The following is a 23,342-nucleotide window of genomic DNA, read 5'->3' as shown; positions in this document are numbered from 1 at the left end:
GAGGAAACTGAGGAAAGACAGAGAAAGAAGTAATATGCTAAACAACACAAAGCAGTAGATCCACTACTCCTGTTTATTCTTTCCCATATACAAGGCCAAATGGATACCCACTGGAACTGGAAAGACCCATACAGCACTACCCTGTACATCTTCCCACAGCAAGGTAGTATAAAAGCTTGGTTTTTAATTCCACTTAATCCTTTCTAGGTGGTACTTTCTAAAATCTCGAGGTACATGAAGAACAGATTGCCTTTCATTTTGATACTTCAGACAATTCCACAGTTTATGACTAATTTCTGAGTAACAAGGTCTTCCTGTTTCATATGTAAGAATGGAAATTTGAAACTGAGTCGCAGTGGCTACAATAATAACTTTTTTCCCTCGTAAATATGTAAGTATTTCTCTAAATAACAAAAATTAATAAAAAAATATATTAAACAAAACTATCTGGTAACAAGTTTGCATTGTGCTTCAGACATACCCTCTCGTACACAGGTATAGGACAATATAAATGGCTAGCTATAGAAGCGATCTGAGCAGACATGAATACTCCTCTGTTTATACACAAGTTGCAATAATGGTACTCATCCCTTTCATTCTGGTCGCTACCTGAAGAAAATCTGCAGCCAGACTAGAGTCCGGCAGGTCACTGCTCCCAGCGCTCTAAGGCAATGGAAAAGGCAGTCAGGCTTCCATTCCTTCCCTATTCCGTCGCTCATTTGAACAGAACCCCATTAGAAAGGGGTAGCCTAACTTATCAAAAACACCACTTCTTTCCTCATTAATTTGTACAGGCGAGCATTTAGATTTCAACACAGATTTAGCCAATTACATTTAAAAATCAGATGCTTAATAAGTAGCTGTAAACAACACACACAAAACTTCAGGTCTGTTTTTCCAGGTAAGAAAATACTGTGACTTATCACCATCTCTGTATTAAACAAGATTAAAAATGTCTGAAACTAATTTCTGCAAATGCTTCACCTCTTTGTTTTACCTGCTTCTGTGTACTTTAATCCTACTTTTACTTCTTCGTGCTTTGCTCTTGGTGGCGGCCAGACAGTCTGGAGTCTCCCTGGAGTCTTGTCATCTTGCTCTGAGGGACTCAGGTCAGGCTGTTGAAATTACGCAAGAAAAAATTAAAGTCTGCAGTATCAATTGATTCTAAAACAACAACTGCCGTGCTCAGCCCTACACATGTACTCCAGAATGGTTACCTGCCGCATTCTACTGATTGAAGCAGTGCCCCGTTGGTTGGAAGAGATACAAAGAAATCAGTGTAGAAAAATAACTTTGAGGAGGAAAATAAGAATGCGTGTGACATATAATGATCTGTTGAAACTGTCCACATCAGTGTGGAAAGCTGTCTGTACTTCGGTGGACCACAGAGGTGGTCAAGAACATTAGGTTTTCCTCCTGTACCTTTTTCTCACAGTGAAAAGACCCATCTGTGCTCCTCTTACAAATAAACAGTAGTGGGATTCACTTAAGATATCATCTGGCAATATAATTTTCTGGAAGCAGAGCTAGTTTATGAAATTCTGGCCCCACCCCCAGCAGCTTGCTCATTCCACATACCTCGCAGTTCTGCCACATCAAAGTGCTGCTGCAGCTGTTAATGGGACTGCCCTGTCAACTGGAATGCTAAAATAACCCTTTAAATGGGGGGAAAAAACCTCACTAAACAAGCATTCTTTTAGAGTTTACGTTTTGGTTTGGGTTTGTTTGGTTTGGGTTTTTGGTTTTTTTGGGTTTTTTTTACATCTCTAACATTTCTGTAATCTGATTTACAACACGCTACTACGAGTTATTGCATAGACGCAACGCAGCAATAACAAAATCCTATATGAAAGCGGCCCCACAAACGGCCCACGTGAGCGAGGAAAATGGAAAGGCAAGACTCTCTTACACTGGCTTTGCCCTGAGAAAATGTACATTTCTACTCGACCAGACATCAAGCAGACATTTAAAAAGCCACTCAGGCTGACTCCTGTGCTCCCTCCCTCACCTTGTGCGATGACGGCTTCCCAGGTAGGCTTGCTGTGAGCCACACAAACACGTATGTCAGCACAGCGCAGGGAATGGTGCAAGCAGGGAGAAGCACGCCAAGAATGGGAAGGGCACGCGCAGACTGAAATTGCTGTACCTGCCACGGTCAGCAGCTACCTCTTCCCTCCTCCCCGTAGGTAATCTGCTACAAACTGGAATTATCGGCCTACCCAGGTGTCAGTCAAGATTTTTTAGAACTCTCTTGATTTTACGTAAGAATAAAACTTTGAAGGAGAGTAAATTAACACAGCAAATTAACTTGGGGAGCTTCAGGTTTAGGGTCCAACCCTGCAAATTTAATCATTCAGACGATTCCCCCTTTAGCCGACAGGAACAATTTTCTGGACTGATTATATCGGCCAAAGATGTAGCTGTAAGAATTTTGGGTTGGGGGAACCCCAACCCGAGGGTTACTCATTCAATTAAACAGTTCAAATCACACTCAAATTCATTTATCATTATGGTTCTATGAAAATTTAGTATAGAATTTTTTTTCATTTCTTAAAAACATACTAACTAAATATCCACATGCCGAAGAATATTATCCTTCCAAATGCTTATATTAATCCATAACTTGAGTCATCTGACTGGAATCACTAAGTTATACTTGGATAAGGTTAAATGCTTACCAATATTTGCAAAGCCAATAAATAAGAAAAAAAAAATACTTTAAATTCTGTGTCTTGGACAAACTGAGTTGAAAATCATCCATAACTTCTTGCCCCAGCTCTTATGATAGAATTATTCCTAAAGTGAAATATTACTTTTAAAAATAAAAAAAAAAATCAATAAAAGAAAAAAGAGTGAGATTGAGAAACTATTAATAATACTAGAGTAAATAGGTTTTTTAATTTTTATGGTTAATTTTTAAATAAACCAAACAGTTTTAAAGCCATACTTAACATATTGGCAACTGTTTTTTAGTGATATTTTAAAATCAGAAACTGATTTTTAAGTTCTCACTTCTAATAGAAAGGCTGTGACTATCATCAGTTCTCACTGATTTCTGCTACAACTGCAAGTGATCAAAAATTTTGACAAATTAGCCCCAAGATTTCTTCAGTTGGGAATCCAAAATTTGAGATTGCCAAGAGAAGAGGACAATGCTGACATTTTGACCTTATGTCCCCACCAATAGCTTTTAAACAAGAAATCATTTTTTATCCATCTATTTCCAGATCTGAGGAAGAAAAACTAATTCAACCTACAGATTTTTCTGACGGTCCATCCCCAGGTTTTGATTTTGACCTTTCAAATACAGCTTTCAAGGACTCTTTTTCATTTCTCATTTTGCGTTTTATGGCTTCCAGCTCTGAAGTATCTGCAGTTGTTTCTTTTTTGGGAGGCCGCGTGAATAAAGCTTTAAAGACGTCCAGTGCAGATTCAGCAGGGCTTGATTTTATTTCCTCAGAGGGAAATCGTGGTTCTGTTTTGCCGGAGGCTTTGTTCTCTTGAGCTTCATCACTGTCCTCGGTCTCCCCAGATCCCTCACCAGATTCCTCAGTTCTATCTTCATTCTTGGAGACGTCTATATTTAACAAGTGCGAGAGTTGTTCCAGGAAAGTAGGACTTACTTTAGATTCAGCTGATTTTTTTTTAGTGGTCAAACCTGCTGTAATACTGGATTTCTTAACAGGCTGTCGTAATTTAAGCAGAGCTAAATCATTCTCCCTTGGTTTAATTTCTGTTACAGTTTCCCCATCCTCTGTGGTTAGGCCCTTTTTCCTCACACGTAGTCCACTAAAGAAAGCGGGCAGCTGGAAAGTCTTTTCAGGCAGTGCTGTTTTTTGGAGCGATATATTATCAGCTGAAGGTCTTTGTTCTTCATCTGGAAGTTCTTGAGGGCATTCCCCTGTAGCAAGCAAGTGACTGAGCTGCTCATCCATTAACATCTTGTGTTTTCCATTAGAGTCATGTTCCAGAATATTATCCAGCGCTTTTGGGAGCCGCTTAGAAATTGGTGGGTGTAACTCAATGTCATCTGTATCCACAGTGTCATCGCTGTTGCTGTGCCCTTCTGATCCTGACTCTTCCTTATTTTGATTGTTATCGTCCAAAGCCTCAGTAGACAAAGCAGTATTATTTAGCCCCGATTCGCCTGTATTGTTTTCATCGGTGTCTAGGTCCTTACTCTCCGTGTCCGATTCTGTATCACTTGTTGTATGAACCAAAGTACCTTGTACGAGAATAGCATCCTTGTCATCATTGTCAGATTCAGACAAAGAAGTCTGTACAAACCTTAAATGGTGAAGAAGCAATTCATTTTGTTCAGCTAGCTCCAGTCCCGGCTCAGTTTGCCCGCCAGACATTGGGCCAGCTTGGCCACTGGTACTGTTCACGCTGTGCTGATTTTCTGAGTCGTCGTTACAATCATTATCATTCCTCTCATGCCAGGCGTTAGCATGAGCATTTGTATTGGCGTGCAGAGGTTGAAATGCTTTAAGCACTGTTTCTTCTTTGGAAGCTGTAGATTCAAATTTAGTTGTAAATCCAAAAAGTGCTTTCACAGAAAATGTTAAAAGATCAGGTTCACTTTCTGCTGTATTCTCCAGGTCTGAACACTCACTACAATCAGGCACCGCATTTCCTTCTTCCATGTTGCATGAAGTACAGAATAGGTTTGCTTCTAGCAGTGCAACTAACTGCTAAACAAATACCCCCTACACGCATTCGCAGAGCCGACTGGACTCGCTACAGGCACTGCAACAGGCAGCGCTCCCGTACCCTGCGAAGGCAGCCAGCCTCCCCCAGGCCACCCTGCCCCTCCTTCCAGCTCCAGCACTGCAGCCGGCAGCCAAAGCCGCCGTCCGGCCTCCAAACTCTACCTCAGGAGCAGCAAAAAGACCCACCGTGAAAAAAAAGTTCTCAGCAGCGTCAGTAGCTTGGCCCTTCACACAAAGGGCTTTTTGTCGCAGCAAATATGCCACGGCACTAATCTCTGTTGAAAATTCGACCAATGGTTACTGCTGGGACTCCTGCGATCCTACTGGCTGCACACAACTTCCTACGTGCTAGAAAGTGCAGAGCAGCTATATAAACAAGCCTCCCGAGCAGCACTGGGCGCATTTGTAGTTTGCTACTTCCTTGTCCCGGTACGCGAGCCGCGAGTGGTTTTCAGCAGAGAATTCCTGACAGATTCTTTTGCATAGCCTTTCCACTTCGATAAAGATCTTCTTTTGTAAATCCATAATCACCAAAAAATTATGGAAGCCCAAAGTAACGATTCTGAAGCTTCCAGTGCCACTGCCCAGCGCCTGGGCAGAGTCCCCCGTTTTCAGCTGGCCGGATCAAACCCGGGCGAGCGCCCTTGAAGCTGAAGAAGGCAGGAAAAAAAGAAAGGCTCTCTTGCGATTTGCTGCAGGTTTCATCTGGAATGCAGATTTCAGCCTCCAGGGCCACGAACAAAAAAAAACCAACAAGACTGGTTTCATATTACTGCTGCCCTAACCCTGCGCAGCTATTTCTGTGAACTGTACACAGGTAGTTATCACAGGCTTCCACCACACCCAGCGGCTGGAAGCTGTTTGGGTCGGCAGGGTAAACAGCCCGCGCTCCGCAATGCCCACTTAACTGCGTGGAAATCGGGCAGGCTGCCCACCCGCGCTGTACCCAAGCTTGCAGTATTTCAAACCAGAACAATCTCTGCCGACGTATTTTTTGACGACTTCCATCTCGTATATATCGCGACAGTATATGCTGTTATGTGTGAGATTTGTTTTAGTTAATGTTGGCAAAATCACCTGAAGGAAATCTTCAGGACTGTACAACTCAGTATTAACAGAGGCCATCAGGGGTAATACTTTTTTTTTTTTTTTCCATAACACACATATAAAGAAAATACAAAATACTTTCGAGCACCTTTGATATTCAGAAAGTCAGTAACATTTAGGTCAGGTTCCAGTCAAAAGCCTTCGCTTCTGTTCCTTTTCTTATGTTCGGAATTACAAAGACTGCGAATCTGCAGGAATATGTATTTTTCATGATCCCTGACCTTTAAGGAGTTTATTTAGTCAAATTGCCACATTGGTACCTTGGAAATTCAAATACATATTTTTTTTGTGCCCAAGTCAGAGGGTCATTCAACAGTCAGCCATTTAGCTGTGATGAGTAATCTTAAGCACACTGGGAAAGCTGTCCTTCACAGGGAAATCAGCTGCAGATCACACCACTGTGTCATATTACTGCAAAATATTTACTGAAAAGCTGAACCTTACCGACAACAAGCAACAACAAAGAATCCCAACACATTTAACTTTTGGTTTAATGTTTAAAAATGCGGACCATACAAAGACCATGTGTTTATCTTTTCAATATACTATAAAAGATCATAAAGTCGACAGCCAAAGTCATTGGTATTTACTGCAGGAGGAAAGTCTCCCGAAAACCAGACTGTAACACCAAGGGTTTAGGTGAAGCTCACAGACACCTTTTCAATTACAGGGTTGTATGCATACCTAGAGACAAAGGGCACTGGAATCGTTCCCACCTTTATCTGTGATTTAACATAGAGCAACACCTTCTGCCTTACTGCCTGCCATTTCAGCTGGTAAGCTCCGGACTTGCTTCTCTACTCCACTTAATCATCAGGTGCCAAGGACAGAAACGACTGACAGGTTATGGCTCCCCTGGTTTTCTAGCTTAATATAGATTAATGTCATAAAAGGAAGCTCTACATAAGGAAAGAAACACAGAGTCTTTATCACTCCCTCTGCCAACCCACTCTTATAATCCCGGGGTTAATAAGACAAATGGAAGGCCGCTACCTCAGCACTGGTGGTTTCCCCTGAGACAAGGTTTCTTGAAGGCAAATCTACAGCAATCCTAAGTTTCATTTTATGAAAAAATAACTGTGACAAAGTGACCCTACTGAACCAAAGTTTTCTACATTTAAATTTACATCTATTTTTGTGTTCGACCGCAGGACTAATTGTTCATTGTCCTGATAATGTCTATGGTTATGCCTTGCTTATTTATTTATTTACGTACCTATTTATTTGGGGTTTGGTTAACTTGTGACGGATAAACATTAAATCATATTTTTCAAGAACAGTTGTGTTGGTCACTAACAAAAAATATACCTGTATGAACAACTTCACGGCACCTTTTAAACTAAACATACTTATTCAGATTATGCCAAAATATTTATTTATCTGTTTGTATTAATGACAACCCACACTTAAATAAAACTTCTCTGTAATAATCTAGGGTCAGCAAGCTGTACTAGTCCTATGAATACTGTACATAGGCAGGTTAATAAAAATAGCCACTATCTAACTATTTAAGATTTTAGTAGTACCTATGAAAAGTTTAGTTTATAAGTGGACTTAAAAGCAGGAAAACCATACTTTATCTCTAAACAACACCCCAACAAAATTTACCAGGCAATTATCAAATTAGTGGTGAAAATGATGGTGCTTTGAGTGTCAGGACAAAGTTATGCCATGTATTGAGATGCTAGAAATCCCAGAGTTGAACATTGACTAATTACAATTCCAGAAGTAGAAATATACCTTATAAAACAAGAGTTAATCTCACAAGCCTGCATAAAATGATACTGCTTTATATGTACCTCTTCTCTTGATAATAAAATCTAGGAAGTGAGAAGAAACTTTCCAGCTTTTTGAGCATTAGGATGAACAAAGGAATCACAGAATCATAGAATCATTAAGGTTGGAAAAGACCTCTAGGATCATCAAGTCCAGCCATCAACCCAACACCACCAGGGCTCCTAATCCATGCCCTGAAGTGCCACGTCTACACGTCTTTTAAATACCACCAGGGATGGTGACTCCCCCACCTCTCTGGGCAGCCTGTTCCAATGCCTGACCACTCTCTCAGTAAAGAAATTCTTCCTAGTATCCAATCTAAACCTCCCCTGATGCAGCTTGAGGCCGTTTCCTCTCGTTCTATCGCTAGTGACCTGGGAGAAGAGACCAACACCCACCTCACTACAGCCTCCTTTCGGGTAGTTGCAGAGAGCGATAAGGTCTCCTCTCAGCCTCCCCTTCTCCAGACTAAACAACCCCAGCTCCCTCAGCCGCTCCCCATCAGACCTGCTCTCCAGACCCTTCACGAGCTTCGTTGCCCTTCTCTGGACACGCTCCAGCAACTCAATGTCCTTCTTGTACTGAGGGGCCCAAAACTGAACACAATATTCAAGGCGCGGCCTCACCAGTGCCCAGCACAGGGGCACGATCACCTCCCTGCTCCTGCTGGCCACACCATTCCTGACACAAGCCAGGATGCTGGTGGCCTCCTTGGCCACCTGGGCACTGCTGGCTCGTGTTCAGCTGGCTGTTGACCAACACCCCCAGGTCCATTTCCACCAGGCAGCTCTCCAGCCACTCTTCCCAAGCCTGTAGCGTTGCACGGGGTTGTTGTGACCAAAGTGCAGGACCCGGCATTTGGCCTTGTTTAACCTCATACAGTTGGCCTTGGCCCAACGATCCAGCCTGTCCAGGTCCCTCTGCAGACCTTCCTACCCTCGAGCAGATCAACGCTCCCACCCAACCTGGTGTCATCTGCAAACTTCCCGAGGGTGCACTCGATCCCCTCGTCCAGATCATTGATAAAGACATTAAACAAGACTGGCCCCAACACTGAGCCCTGGGGAGCCCTGCCTGTGACCAGCCACCAACTGGATTTAGCTCCGTTCACCACAACTCTCTGGGCTCGGCCATCCAGCCAGTGTTTTACCAAGCAGAGTACACCTCTCTAAGCCATGAGCCACCAGCTGTGGGAGACAATGTCAAAGGCTTTGCTAAAGCCCAGGTAGATAAGATCCACAGGCTTTCCTTCATCCACTAGGTGGGTCACCCTGTCAGAGACCGAGATCAGGTTGGTCAGGCAGGACCTGCCTTTCATGAAGCCATGCTGACTGGGCCTGATCCCCTGGTTGTCATGCACATGCTTGGTGAGCTCACTCACGATGAACCGCTCCATAACCTTCCCTCATACCGAGGTCAGGCTGACTGGCCTGTAGTTCCCTGGATCCTCCTTCTGGCCCTTTTTGTAGATGGGCGTCACATCAGCAAGCCTCCAGTCATCTGGGACCTCCCCTGTTAACCAGGACTGCTGGTAAATGATGGAGAGTGGCTTGGCGAGCTCCTCCGCCAGCTCCCTCAGTACTCTTGGGTGGGTCCCATCTGGCCCCATGGACTTGTGAGTGTCCAGGTGGAGCAGCAGGTCATAAACTGCTTCCTCCTGGATTATGGGGGGTTTATTCTGCTCCCTATCCCTGCCTTCCAGCTCAGGGGGCTGTGTACCCTGGGGATAACTGGTCCGACTGTTAAAGACCGAGGCAAAGAAGGCATTAAGTACCTCAGCCTTTTCCTTATCCTCAGTGGCAACGTTCCCCTCTGCATCCAATGGACGATGGAGATTCTCTTTGGTTCTCTTTTTGTTAATATATTTGCAAAAACATTTTGGTTATCCCTTTCAGAAGTGGCCAGACTGAGTTCTAGCTGGGCTTTTGCCTGTCTAATTTTCTCTCGGGAAGACCTAATGAGGCCTCTGTACTCCTCTTGTGTTACTTCCCCCTTCTTCCAAAAAGAAAGGATCAAAAACTGGAAGCCAGCCAGTCTCTCAAATTCACCACACAGTCCATAAGCCCCCAGCCTCAAATAATGCTTTTGTAAGGACTTGTTTCTCACAGTGTGACGATCATCCCAGTGGACAGTCCCCTGTTGAGGGACTGGATAACTGACAATGAAACACACATTGGTACTTACCCAATAAAGTGTTTCTGGGTTAAACACATACATCGATACGTGCCCTTACTATTTTTACATAAGGAGGTCACGATATTGTGATGTGCAACTGAAATTGAGCCAGTTTGTTTGCAGAAGAGTTTTAATGCTGGGTGGATCCATCTCATAAGGAAAGCCTCTCTGAACAGGCTGTAACACTGCATCTGGAGGAAGAGACAACTTCAAAATCTCTAGAAAAAATCATGTGTGATAATGTTACAAGCCTCTTTACTTAGTAAAACTGACAACTCTCTGGTGCCTCAGAAAAGCCCCTGAAACCTGTCATAGCAACTTTCAGGGCAGTCAATGCATTAATTATACAAAAGAACAATAATTCCTTACAGTTTAAAGCACATTTATTAATCCACACCCTTTCTGACCTACATTTCATCACAGACAGAAGTCACACCTACAACTCACCCCAGTTCTGTTCTTGAGGTTTCTAAGAGCTCCCCTGCAGTTAGTTTTTAAACTAGCTTTGAAGAAAACCAACAGTAAGCCAGTATAAAGTAATCTAATTTCTATTGCTATCATACGGCAGGGCTCAAGGCTTCCTGACCCCGTATCTCTTTAGATTGCCTTTTCAGATCACTGTAATAGCAAACTAGAGAAACACGACGAGGGCATGAAGACACATTCTACAAAACAGCCACGCGGCTAAACTGTATAGAAACCAAACTTTCTACTGTTTTTTCAACATAAAGAGCCTTAAAGCAAGAAAATTTTGCATAATTTCTTGAAAATAATAATAGAATCAAATACGCATGAATTGTGTCAGGCTTCAGAAGAGCCGTGTGAAGCAGCAGGCTGCAGCTGTGGCTTAGGTAGTTTGAATGGATCTGAAGCCCAGCTGACACAGCCCTGCCCTCTGCCTTGTCCCCAGCCCAGTGCCTACTGTGCTGACTGATAATGATCTTAACACTCTCCTGCTCTCCTGTCTGTCGCTCCTGCTGTTTATCTCATTGTATACTTAGTATTTTAACTCTTTAAATGCTCTGAAATAGAAAAGGCAGAGAAGATGGAAGGAAACCTGTAAATCCTTCATTGTCGTCATTATTCTCAGCCTTGTTACCTCGCTATAGACCATTATGTGAGCAAATTTCATGTGGTTTGTGGATCTGGGTACCACCAACATAATTGCTTTAAATGCAGAGTAGTTAAGTTTAGACGTTGCAACAGAAACATAGATATGAAAATTCTTATTGAAATTCAGCATTAAATGATGTTAACAGAATGAGTGGACACCAGACACATTTGGTGTATGGGTCTGTAGAAATGCAATCTGGTTTTTAACCTCTTCATCAAAATTCTGCTCGACACTGAGGTACTTTAGAGAATTTTAAAAAAGATTGTAATAGTTGTACAGTTATAAAACCAGAAATCACATTAAGAAAGCCAGTTTACGATTTTGAAAGAGTGCATATTATATCAATTAATGTATGGAACACTTAGCCTGCAAAGCCCATAATATGAAAATCTGATGGTAGTTCCGAGGCAGAACGTGTACAAGAGATGTATTGGCTGATCGACTGGTTAAAATGAGCAGACATACAAATAACAAAGACAGAGAACAGAAGATCACTGTAAATTGTGTAAGTAAACTGAGTAAGATCTTTGTGCACTAAGGCACGAAGGCTGGCACTTAGTGTAACAAAGAATGGAGATGAAATTTTAATCTTTTCCCTTTTTGCTTTCCTTTTCTAGGTTTCTCTGTTCACCTTCTTTTCATTTCAACAGGCCTTTTTCTCCCCACCTACGATATCTTATAATAGTTTAAAGGTTAAAAAAAAAAACTTTGTAAAATAAAATCTACATTATCATGTCAAATAATTTACCAGAATTTCTTAAGTAATTACTAGCTACTAGTAGTTATTTTAGCTGCATTTTCACATCTCATTTATGTGCTTTTTTATCTGCGATTAAATGCTGTATAAAGAATAGGGTGGAGCTGCATTTCTATTTTGTTTCATTATCTTCTGTGTCTCTCTATCTTCTCTGTTCTGGAGTCTGAACGAGAATGCAGCGTGCTCCAACTAAGATTTAAAATCTAACGAAGGATTTTTTTCAGGCTTCTGATACAGACTGTGCGTTTGAAATTCCTGTCAGAGAAGAATTCATTCACTCTCTCCCTCATCTACTTTACCTGCCTCTTTCCAACCAATAGAAGCATAGAAACATCTTTTCAATATCGTAAGCGAACACTAGTATATCTATGTATGCACATACACAAATATACACTTATGTAAGGACGCTCCTAACCCATAGAAAGCAGTAGTATTCAATAAGAAGCTTTGTTTTTCACATTGTCACTATTATTAATATAACTGCGTTTTAAAACAGTAGTGCCTAACTTTTTTGATCAGTCAGGCTAAACTTGTTCTTCCAACAGCAGGAAAGGGCCGTAGGTCACCTGCCTGGATGTAGCGCGACTGTGAGTAAATAAATGGGTCCATTCCAGTTGCTGTTTCCTGCAAACATCATCCGTGTTTCAGAGCTGCTCTTCAGACACAGGCATATTTTTTGACCACAGTTGTCTTGCTGTCCGGTCCGAGGAGCGCACGGGGAAGACAACACCTGGGAACAGGTTGCTGTCACCAGAGCAACTCATGCAGCTTATTTTTTGGCCATTATCTCTCATCCAGGCTGTTTATAGCAGCGCTGCATTGCAAACAGACCCTGACGGCAGCGCCAGCAGCAGCCTTCTCACTACCATTCTTTTGGCAGCTCCTCCTCCAACCCCTTGTCACACGACTGGACACGGACTCGTCTTGAAGCAGAAAGGGCCTTTGGGATGCAAGGGCTCTGCAAGGAACTCAGCCCAGAGTTCTGTTCCGACAGGCTTTCTTGGAAGTCACAGGGAGCGAGCTGCAGGATAAATTGTCTGCGTGGGTCACTAACAGCCCATAGGCACACGCTGAGCACCCCTTTTTGATAGAAATTGAGACTTGTGCTCTGAAGCTCTTAGAAATAATGGAGTAAATATTCTTCCTTGTTAACTACAAGAAACCAAAATCATTCCCTTTTTCATAATGCAGTTAATTAGATTTTTAGACAGAAAATGCTGCTTTAAAAAGAGTAAGAAAAATGGAAACAAACTGCTTGCTAATCTTAGATGTCTCTTATTTTACTCAAATTATTGTTCATAAATAGCTTTTAATTCAGAATCCCTCCTGCTCTATACAAGGACTTTGTAAATGCAGACAAAGTATCCTCATGGACTGGATTCTTCTTGTGGTAGCATATATTTATAGCAGTGCTAACAACTACATCACAGTTCTTTTCAGTCCAGCTATTTGTTTATTACAAGGATTAAACTGGACCTACACAGTACTACAACAACATGTAACGAATTATTTTAGGAAAAGAAGGTTAGGACAAGAAATCAATTTTATAAGAAGCTCAAGAGAATACCAACAGTGAGCAAAAGCATCATTAAAAGCGTTTTAAATGTACTTCCAAGCCAATTCTGGTATTTCTACCAATAGATGTCACTGTTACACAAATTTGTGTTAGTGTTTCTTTGCACAAACTATATTTTGAAGTCTAGTCTTTAAGGCATTTTCTTTCAACCATTCCATTCTTTCCACGTTTTTTTTTCCCTCTTCTACTGCATTCTGGCCCCTTCTCCCTCCAATTAGAAAACTATTGGAAAATGTGTGTATCTGTAGGCTGGTTACTACCCATCCCAGGAGCACGATGAGCATTTCCAGCCAGATAAGGCTGGGCCATGTTGAGCAAGCTCCTCACACTGTGATTAACTCAGGCTGCCGTCTGGAGCTTCGGTGTCTTATATCCCGGGAAGTTAGAAACTTTTTCTGCCAAATTCATGGCCAGTCTGACTCCAGTGGCAGTTCAGCTTCCCCAAAACTCTTGAGAAACAGCAGCATGGCTCCCAGCAGTCCTGGGCTGTGCAACCACACACGGGCGGGCGTGCACGGGCGCACACTCTCACACGTATGCGCGCACACGCTGCTTGCTGACTGGAACCTTCCTGGCATCTTCTCTTACCCTTGTTGCCTCCTAGTTGCTAGCTCCTGCAATCCATTTCCAGGAAAACAACTAATTTAAACTAAACGCCCATCATGATTTTAGAAATGACACATCATGTATTTTAATTTATTTATATAATTTTTAAAACTTTCTGTATGTATTGCTCTCAGGCTTAGCCGCACATACACATATGGTCTCACAAACCATCTGGAAAACTGTAACCTATCCAAAACTTTGCAGTTTGTCAGATATTTTGGAACATGGTTTTAGACATACCAGAAATAAATGCATACCAGAAATGTAATTGTATATAATAAATGCTTGTTGAAACCCAATATAGCACAAATAGAGTCCTACTCACATTCGGTTCCAGGCTCAAATGCAACAAATTTCTGTTGATCTTCTCCTTCTCATTTGAATGAGCAAATGGGTTTGAGTGCCCCAATCTGCAATCCAAAACCCAGGTGTCTTCGTCTCTGTTTGCCACATACGAATTAGTCAGCCGTTCAGTGAAGTCATCCTTTAAAGCAGACTCTGCTGGAATGCCAAAGTGAAATGAAATGAAATGAAGCAATTGTATGCATCTGCAGATAATCCCTGCGTACAGAAAGTTCTATATCTTTTTGAAATTCTGGTGCATGCTACCAGCACGTGCACTTAAGTGTTCTCCTGTTTGTTTAAAACAAAACAGAAGGGTGTAAGTGGGTATATGCTTTGTTTTCACCCAGAAAATATGTTTTCCTACTTAAATTTTGTGGGACAGATCCAGGAAAAGCGGGCTGCTTGTCTTTCCCCCATACACAGACACGCACTCTATGTAAGTGCCTGAATTTTCGTCTCCTCTGCCAAGGCCCTCTTACTTGCCCTCCTGAATGCGCTTCTTTCACACACACATTTCAGAGGTGGTTGTGAAGTATAAAACTAAGCTAAGGAAGCTCAACAGTTTGATTAGATGAACTTTTTGACAGAGGCTAAACACAGCTTTAGTGGGGACTCTACCAACCCACATTAGTCCCTTAGACCAAATGCATAAAAAGCACTCTTTCAATTGGAAGTGACACTTAACTCTGTACCTTAAACAGGCTACCAGCCTGGTTTTGGAACGGTTTAGTTACAAATAAACAGGCGCGAATTTAGCGGGAGCGGTAAGAGCCAGACCTGCCAGCCAGGAGCACGCACCCCCGCGTCATGCGCTACAACTACCCGGCGCTCTCCCTCCCGTTCACAGCGTCGTTGCTGCGTATGAGTCCCCCGAAACAGCGATAGGTCTTTTTTCTGCATGATAGCCTCTAATTTAGCAATGAGAAAACCAATAAATTCTGTTATGCCTGTGTGCTATCTGAAGCGTAACCTCTGACGTGACACAGGATGTATATACCTTTTCTTATTCCCTAGGATTCCCTAGGATATATAACCGCTTTCTTATACGGAGACACATCCAGCTTGGATCACTCTAGTAGAAAATTCATATACTAACACAACTCCTGGCTGCTACATAGGGTAGTTTAGCGTTATACAAGCAACTGCACTTACAATTTTTAAATTTATTTTTAATTTTTTGCATTTTCCCGAATTTTAAAAGACCATGTGTTAAAAAAGAGGCACTAGGGTCAGAATCTGTAAGCCTGTTTGCTTAAATAAAGGCTGATTTTCAAACTTTCTGAAATCTTATCTCTCAAAAAAAGTTAGGTGCCACACTGTTTCAATAACCATAGTAAAGTAAAACACTTGGTAAAAAGGCCAACAATCCAAAGTACAAATCAGTTGTTATTTTGTGAATAAACTCATCTTTCTTTCTATTCACACAAAATCTCAAAATGAGATCCTATCAAAATACAGCATTTCTGCAGGAAGAGTATTATACATACCTTACACTTTTTGAAATCGTGCACTGCATATAAGATGAAACTGTATCAAGATATCCAAGGACAAGACAGCATATTTTAGGACATATTCAAGTCCGGATGTGCCATCTTTAAGATCAGGTATCTAAAGAGAGACCTGCTTTCTGACTTTCTGGATCATTCCTTTTCTATGTGTTTCTACACATCTGATAAACTATATTTCTTGTTGGCCCTTACATCATTGTATAAATCTTTCTGATATTTAGAAAACTTTAAATTCAGAAATACATCTATTATGCTTTGTAGAAGGATAAGCTGAACAAAATGTATTAGCTGAATTTTCACCTCATCTTTATTGCTCCATATAATTAGCCCAGTTACATCTGGCCACTCTACTTTACATGATTATAATGTGGAAAATATAAAGAAAGTTCCAGGTGACTGGAGAGGAAAAAGTAAAAATCACCATTTTTTAAGGCAATTGAACATTATGTGTATCCTGCTAGCGGACCTACCATGCCAGATTTTAGCCTTTCTCCCGATTTCTGTCACATACCAATGTTACAGTTTTTGTGGGTATCTACTGACTTTACATTGCAAAAATACCGGAATTTGTCATATAACCTACAAAAACCATACATGCTTCCATAAAACAATGTCACATTAAACAGCATTAAAATGCAAATATACATAGTGAAAAACAGGAAACACTGCTATTTTTAATTCAGTGCTCTTTGGGAGTCCACTCTGGTTTTGCAATCGCCTATTCACTGGTTGTCCACCCTGCTCAGCGTTATCTCCAATACTTCGAAGTTTGACTACAGCTGCATTCTGCAGTCAGTTTGAATCAATTATTTTTACCTATGTTGGCTCTGTTTTGAGATGTCTGTTCTAGGTTAGCTACTGCTAACAAGAAAATTCCTATGTGACAGTGAATTTTACCCATAATGTGGTTATTCTAATAATTTTCATTGGTTCATAAGAGATACAGAGCTGTAGCAAGAGGCCACATTCAGAATTCCTTCCTGCAGCAGCTGGTATTTCCCATAATTAACTGTGGCACAGCTAAGAAACGTCAGCCCTGCCAGATTCTTTCTGGCCTACTAGGAAAATGAGTACCTGTACCTCCCTCAGCTGCAGAGATTCCGTTTTTGTCTATATTTAATTTTATGCACCCTCATATTAATTTACGGTATTTTTGCTATCTGGGGGCAGACTGCTCCCAAGCCTGTTACCAAGCCTCTATTCTCCACCCGCTATTCCAATTATTACTTAATGTTCTGTTATCTATGGGTTTACCCTGCTAGCTGATGACCCCATTGTTCCCTGAACGCACCATTAGCGTACGACCACTTCCGTGCGAAGGAACCCGTCCGCCTCAGTAGGCAGGGGAATATGAAAGGAGTTTAACTGTCTCTCTATTCTATTTTAAGCAAATTCTTAAACACTTGGCCGTGTTTTTCTCTTAAGTTCACCGTTCTGTCAGCTGTGACAGAAGAATTTTACTGCTACTTACACTTGCCCAGGAAATCTTTTTTTTATATTGGCAACTCACTGTAATCATCCAAGAGGAAATTTAGATCGTTTCTATCATTTCAGAGACTGTGGTTGATTCAGGTTTATTTGCTACATAAATTTATAATGAAAGTTTTAAAATATCATAGCGTGTGTTTAAAAAAAAAGGTCATACATATTTAATGCATCTATATGCAAACATATATACCCGTTCAATCATAGGCTAAATGTAGGCAGTTTTAAAATGCACATGCTTAGCCTTTAGCCAACTGAACTGATTTGACACCATCTTGGTCTTTTTTGCCTCTGAAGAAAAGGCTTCCAAGAGAGTCCAACTGCTACTCAAACTGCCTTCCAGGTTTTACATGCAGTTTATATCAAATACAGATTTGCTGCCACCTATTGTCCCAAGGGAACGGAAGACAGAGCAAAGTAAATGCAGGAGGACTGAGTACTTAACGCGCCCTTGGCAATTTTTACCACTCAGGCTTCATGAGTCTAAGTAAACAACTTTTTTATCTTGTCAAATTTACAGGTAAGACAAATGAGCACTGAAACCTCAGGGATACGCAGTCATATCATCAGACTGTGATAACAAATAGTACGTCCAGGATCTCCTACACCCCCTAGTCCTATGCTGAGCATACATAATTATAAGGTAATTACACCTGTCTTTTTCTGTATAAATGACACATTCTTGTCATACCAAGTCTTTTAATCACAGTCTCTTAAACTAGCAAACAGACATACTAGATGACACATAATAAATTTCTATTAAGTTACCATTGTGGAATCCATGGTTTCTACAGGACATAGTATGTTTTCTCTGGGCAGTCTCTCTCTATAGAAAACCTATCTGTACTTTCTCAGCTGTCTTGGAAAAAGGATTTGGGCGGGGGGAATCAGCTTCTCAAACTTTTTTTGTTTGTCCAAGGAATTAGGATGAGTCATAATATCCATTCCCTGCGGAAACACGGTTTGCTTAACCACAACACCCTTAAGTCTGAGACCAACATTTATGCTGTGTCCTTTTAGCTTTTGTTTCCTCATCACTCGTCATTCTATGTATTAATCTTTCAATCACGCTCCATTCTTTCTAGATTGCTTTGTTATATCACGCATGATAAAAATGTAATGGTTACTCTTTTTGTATGGTGATTCCTATGTAATGTACAATTCTACTGCCTATTTGATTAAATGTTATAAACACTTTTAGATGTGAAGCATGAACACAGAAAATGTTATGTTAACTAGGTTCTTGTGTTCACTGCTTGCCTCTTGGAAGCAGTAAAAAGAAAGTAAATAAAATTTAAGTCTTTGTACATCATTTGAGAACAAGACTCTGAATGCCGAGTTCTGTGGACCTTTAAGGTTTTGGGGGGGTCTTAAACTTTAGAAACAAACAAAATAAATAACCAAGTAGATGAGTCAGCAAGTGGACCAGAAAACTGCAACAGTCTAAGTGGCAAACCTGCTTATTTAAAGGCACCATTTCGACAGCAAGCTGAACACTCTGAACATCAGAACTACGCTTAGAGCACTTAACGGTATTACTACCTGGAGACTATGATATTACTGTCAGGGTTTAGCTGTTGCAGGGTCTTGCTTCACAGCACATGAAACAATCTTTGGTACAATTCCTTGACCAGATAGACCAATGTTACTGAACGGATTGGTGGAATGTGAGGGTAACCTCAGCTGAAAAGTCAATATATTTTTAAAAATATGGACATCCAAAATATGCAGATCCTACCAAAACTATTTTTTACTCTATACACCTCAAATTTTATGATCCATCCCTCTTGCCCAACTTTTTTTATTTCTAAATCAAGAACCAACCAGTAAATGCTTCCTGGTATTTCCTGTTTAAAATGTTTCTTTTCTTTTTGTTGCTACAGACACCAATTTAATAAATCTTAATATAAAAATAGCCTTGGAAGTAGCCTCAGCACTTTCAGATTCTGTAGGCAGATGATATTCCATGCATATGCCACCTGTGGTATCTCAGGTCTATTAGTACATACAGACATCAATTCTGTATAAACATATAAATTCTGCACCCAATATTCCCATGTACGTAGCTGCCACAAAGGACAATAAGATTTGCTTTTCTGGAGTTAAGCTCTGTTTTGAACTTGAAGAAATATGAATAAGTAGGGAGAAAAACAAGAAAAGCTGGAAGAGAATTTTTTAAATCTAGATGGAGCCCTCCTCCTCCCCTTTTATTTTCCAGATCTCCTTTATGGGAAGGAAGCAAATAGAAGGAACCTGTTGCTCTGCTAGAGACTCAAGAGAAGACTGAAGAGAAATCTTAGTATCAATACAGTTCTTCCTATCGTATTGGGTAGTGTGTAAAGCAGCATGCAGCTTTCTGCGCAGAAAAGTTAACATCATGCACTATGTAGACCAGTAAATCCTCTTAACATTAGGAAAATCTGTAAAGTGCAAGGCTAGAGAAACTGGAAAAAGTTGCTAAATGCCATCTTTGGAAACGAGGATGTATGCAACTTTTTGTCATCCTTCCACCTATTTCCTGTATTTCTATTTAGTCTCTACTGGAGCACGAGGTGGTTTGTACTATAAGCAGTTTAGAAAAATGCTGCTGAAGAGTGCCTATATTTCCACGGTATATTTAAGGAAAATTTTGCATTATGACAAATTGTGGATTTTTGTAAACACTAGACCGGCTACTTGCTATGCTGCTCTAACAAGGAAGCCTGAATGGCCAAGTCCTGAGTGCCGTTTTAAACTAAAATCCATGAAAGCAGTGAGCGTAGCAACAAAGCCCTGAAGCAGCAACACCCTGTAGTGGCAGTTGAGGATTGAGAGGGCCTTGTAATGCTCAGAGATCTAGAAGTTCCTGAAATATCAATATCCAAAACAATCAACAATTTATTGTCTTTTGGCTGTGTCCTATTTTTCCCAGCAAACAGTAAATACAATTTAATACTCCTAATAATGGAGAAAAAATGTTTAAGTGGCTTCAAATCCATTCAATTTGATAGAAACAGAGAAATCTATTACCAAGTAAAATTAAGACCTCCCTCTCTAGCTAGCAAATAAAGATTAGTGTGTTATTCTGAAGTGCAAACTCAAAGTAGGGTACCTTCCCACAGGAGATAAATTGTACATAGCCTTGACATGAACCTCTAACATTAAAAAAAAGAACAACAACAAAAAAAAGGCCAGTGGTGATAAAGCTCTCGGGCCTAGAAAATTTGAGAGTACAAGCAGTAAACAATGGAATGTGGAGGCAAAATATTTATTTGCTTGTGAAAAACGTTTGTGTAACTTCTCAATGCAGAGTGAATCGATTACAAGATGATGTGATACAACTCAAAGCTTTTAAAAAATGTTTCAGAATGGTCACAAATTAAGAAAGATTAGCGATACCTACCAAAGCCTATATATTTCATGGTTTTGTAGTAAAATAACTTTCTATTTAGGCTGTTGACATTGAATGTCATTGATAATATTTTTTATTAAGGATTTACGTCTACAGTAATTAATATTTTTTATACTGCTTTTTTTCCCTCCACATCAATCTATTTATTCCAGACTAAAAAACGCCAACCCCTAATAGAGCAAACCCCAATAGTAAAAAAAAAAAAAATAAGAATACTTATCACTAAAAGAATTAGTACAAGTTGGATTGGGGGGTGGGGGAAGCAAGATCACGAGCAGAAAGATGAGAGAACCATATTCAAGTTTCAGTGCTGTGCAACCATGCGACAAGTGCTCAAGAAACCTGAGGAACAGGAACTCCAGTAACAAGTACAGAATGTCTTTGCTGAATTAGAACACAGTCCTGCAAGCTACTGCGCAGCTGGACTCCATGCAGCACGCTGCCTCAGCACATACCCAAATTTAATCAGTTTAGTTACACTGAGCAAATAATGAACAGGACCTGCCTTGTCACCTTCCAGCCGAATCTTGCTTTCAGATGCAAGCAGGATGCTCTCCAAGTGTTCACAGCTGGCATCATAAGCAAAGAAACAAAGATCTAAAACACCCCAAGAGGACACAACACAGGAAGCAGTTGGCATTTCAGTGCAAATTCTGAGTATCTCACTGTTCCCAAAGGAGTTTCATCTCTCCACAGCCCAACCTCACAATGTTCAGGCCAAGGTTCTGAGCTGCAATGCCAGGAATGCAAAAAGGCTCATTCTTCATGCCAAGGAATTTCAGTGCTCACAGTAACTTCCAGACTGGGATAATACCCAAAGTAATCCAGTTTAATATATAATCAGCACATATTAATTATACAACATTTCCCAAGGCAGCAATTTGTAGACATACAAAAACTACATACTACACAAGGCTTTGAAATATCTGACAATTCACATATGCTTTTGGTATTAAGCGTATGTGAAATGTCTTCTGGGGTTCTAAAAGAGATAATGATCATTCTCCAAAACCAGTTTACAACTGTTTCTTTCATTACTAGAAGTCATTTCTATTAAATCATAGTACATACCATATTTGTTATAGGTTACTTTCAAAGCAACTACCAAAAACTGAAGCCTTCCTAATACCATAATTGCCGCCTACTACTTGGGGAGTGTTTCACTGTGTCATTTTACAACCAGTTTTCTGATCTGTGGCCTTAGACAATGAGCTAAAAGAATGTGGAGGAGGAAACTAATGATTAAATTCTTTATTGCTTTTTTTGTCAAGCACGAATCGACCTTGCAAGCAATAATCTTCGGAAAGATTAGAAACCTGTGGCTAATGCAATAGGAGAATAAAGAAGTATATAGAAAATCCCAACAAAAAGCCACACAGCTGAAAGCCAACATCTTTTAGGCAGCAAGCTAGGAACAGAGGCCGTGAGAGTCCTTGACCACAATGTCAGCACATTAAGTAAATTTAATAAGCTATTTAATGACTTAAAGTGTTTACGTTACTTTTCTCATGCGTTCTTTAGAATATTTTCCCTCACTCTCATTTGTCTCTCACTCTTATATTGACTGTCAGAAAGACAAAGTCACCACAGACAAGATTTGGTTTGGGCATTAGATAAATGAAAAAGCATGACATACGTAATAAGATTGATTTTAAATGATCTACATGTTTTACAAGACACTTAAAAATGTTGAAGACGGCTAAAATAAGTTTTAACATTGACAAATCTATTTGCAGAGATCACTTAGGTCACTTCTACATTGCACAAATGTTACTATATAAAGATTTTTAGTAGAAGTATTAAGATTGGAATTAATGAAGCATGCATAGAAATGTGCACAAGAAAAGAACTGCCTGTATAGATAACCAGGGACAGCACTGACAGCAACAAAATTAATTAACACTGTGTTATTTATATCTACACCACATGCATGTGATTCATCAATGGAAAACTGCACTCTGATAATAGGAGGAGGATGTCAAGAGGGTTATACCACATGGCCTGTGCTGTTCCTTCTCCTCATGCAATAACACCACATTGCAGGTGACATTCTTTTGCCTGTTATCCAACAGGAAGATAGCCCAAAAGATACTCCAAATCAGGAAAGACAGACAGTGGGCAGTGACCTTGCCTGACATCGGTGGCAGACAAAATACACAAGATTTTGTGGCAAGAGGATCACACCATACTAGCTGTTGGTTCTTGGGGGCGGGGAATCTTTTTTATCCTTCGTGGATAAAAAGCCTCTTTTGACACCAGACTAGAAGAACCCAAGAGATGTAGTGAGGATTTGACAGCTGGTGTCTCTTCTTCTCTAACCTCATTAGCAATGCTTTAACATAGGCATTATCTTGAGTGAGAGTGACAACATGCTGTGATGGGCAGAATCAACTTAGAGAATCCACTTACATAGAGATCTGTGACATCATTTTCTTCTGTAAGGTCCCACAAAAAGTTTTGCTACACTAATTTTCTACATCGAACTGGAAGGATGTCGGAGACAGTGGCATCAAAATTGCTAATCTAATGGCTAATAGCACTAAGAAATCGCACTACTAGTACAGCTATTCAATGCAGCCCTGCGTGCTGTTTAACAAGCCCTGCATAGCTGCGCTGTAGTACGCACCTATAGTATATAGTATAGAGCTAAACGAGTTTCAGACATAAACAAATATCTCTTCCCGATCCTGGAACCGCGCCATGCAGGCGCGCGGGCTGAACTCCACAGCAGTTCAGTGCTGCTGCGCTGTTCCACGGTGTCAGTCTCTCCTTCGGGAGTCAATCGCCACG

The 23,342-nt window shown here is 40.7% G+C and overlaps 1 protein-coding gene across 1 annotated transcript in view; it reads right to left on the bottom strand.

The window, feature by feature from the left end:
- FMN1 (formin 1) overlaps positions 1–23,342 on the bottom strand; it is a 180,708-nt gene that overhangs the window by 133,313 nt on the left and 24,053 nt on the right. Inside the window, exons 2-3 of the mRNA XM_064460024.1 lie at positions 3,258–4,691; positions 998–1,115 (exon numbers count right to left, since the gene is read on the bottom strand). Coding sequence (XP_064316094.1) covers positions 998–1,115; positions 3,258–4,691 — 1,552 coding nt within the window. The remainder of the gene's footprint in view (positions 1–997; positions 1,116–3,257; positions 4,692–23,342) is intronic.

The sequence above is a fragment of the Phalacrocorax carbo genome, chromosome 9, assembly GCF_963921805.1.
Source record: "Phalacrocorax carbo chromosome 9, bPhaCar2.1, whole genome shotgun sequence".
Taxonomy (NCBI): domain Eukaryota; kingdom Metazoa; phylum Chordata; class Aves; order Suliformes; family Phalacrocoracidae; genus Phalacrocorax; species Phalacrocorax carbo.
The sequence above is the reverse complement of the archived record's forward strand: the minus strand, read 5'-3'. Positions and strand labels throughout refer to the sequence as shown.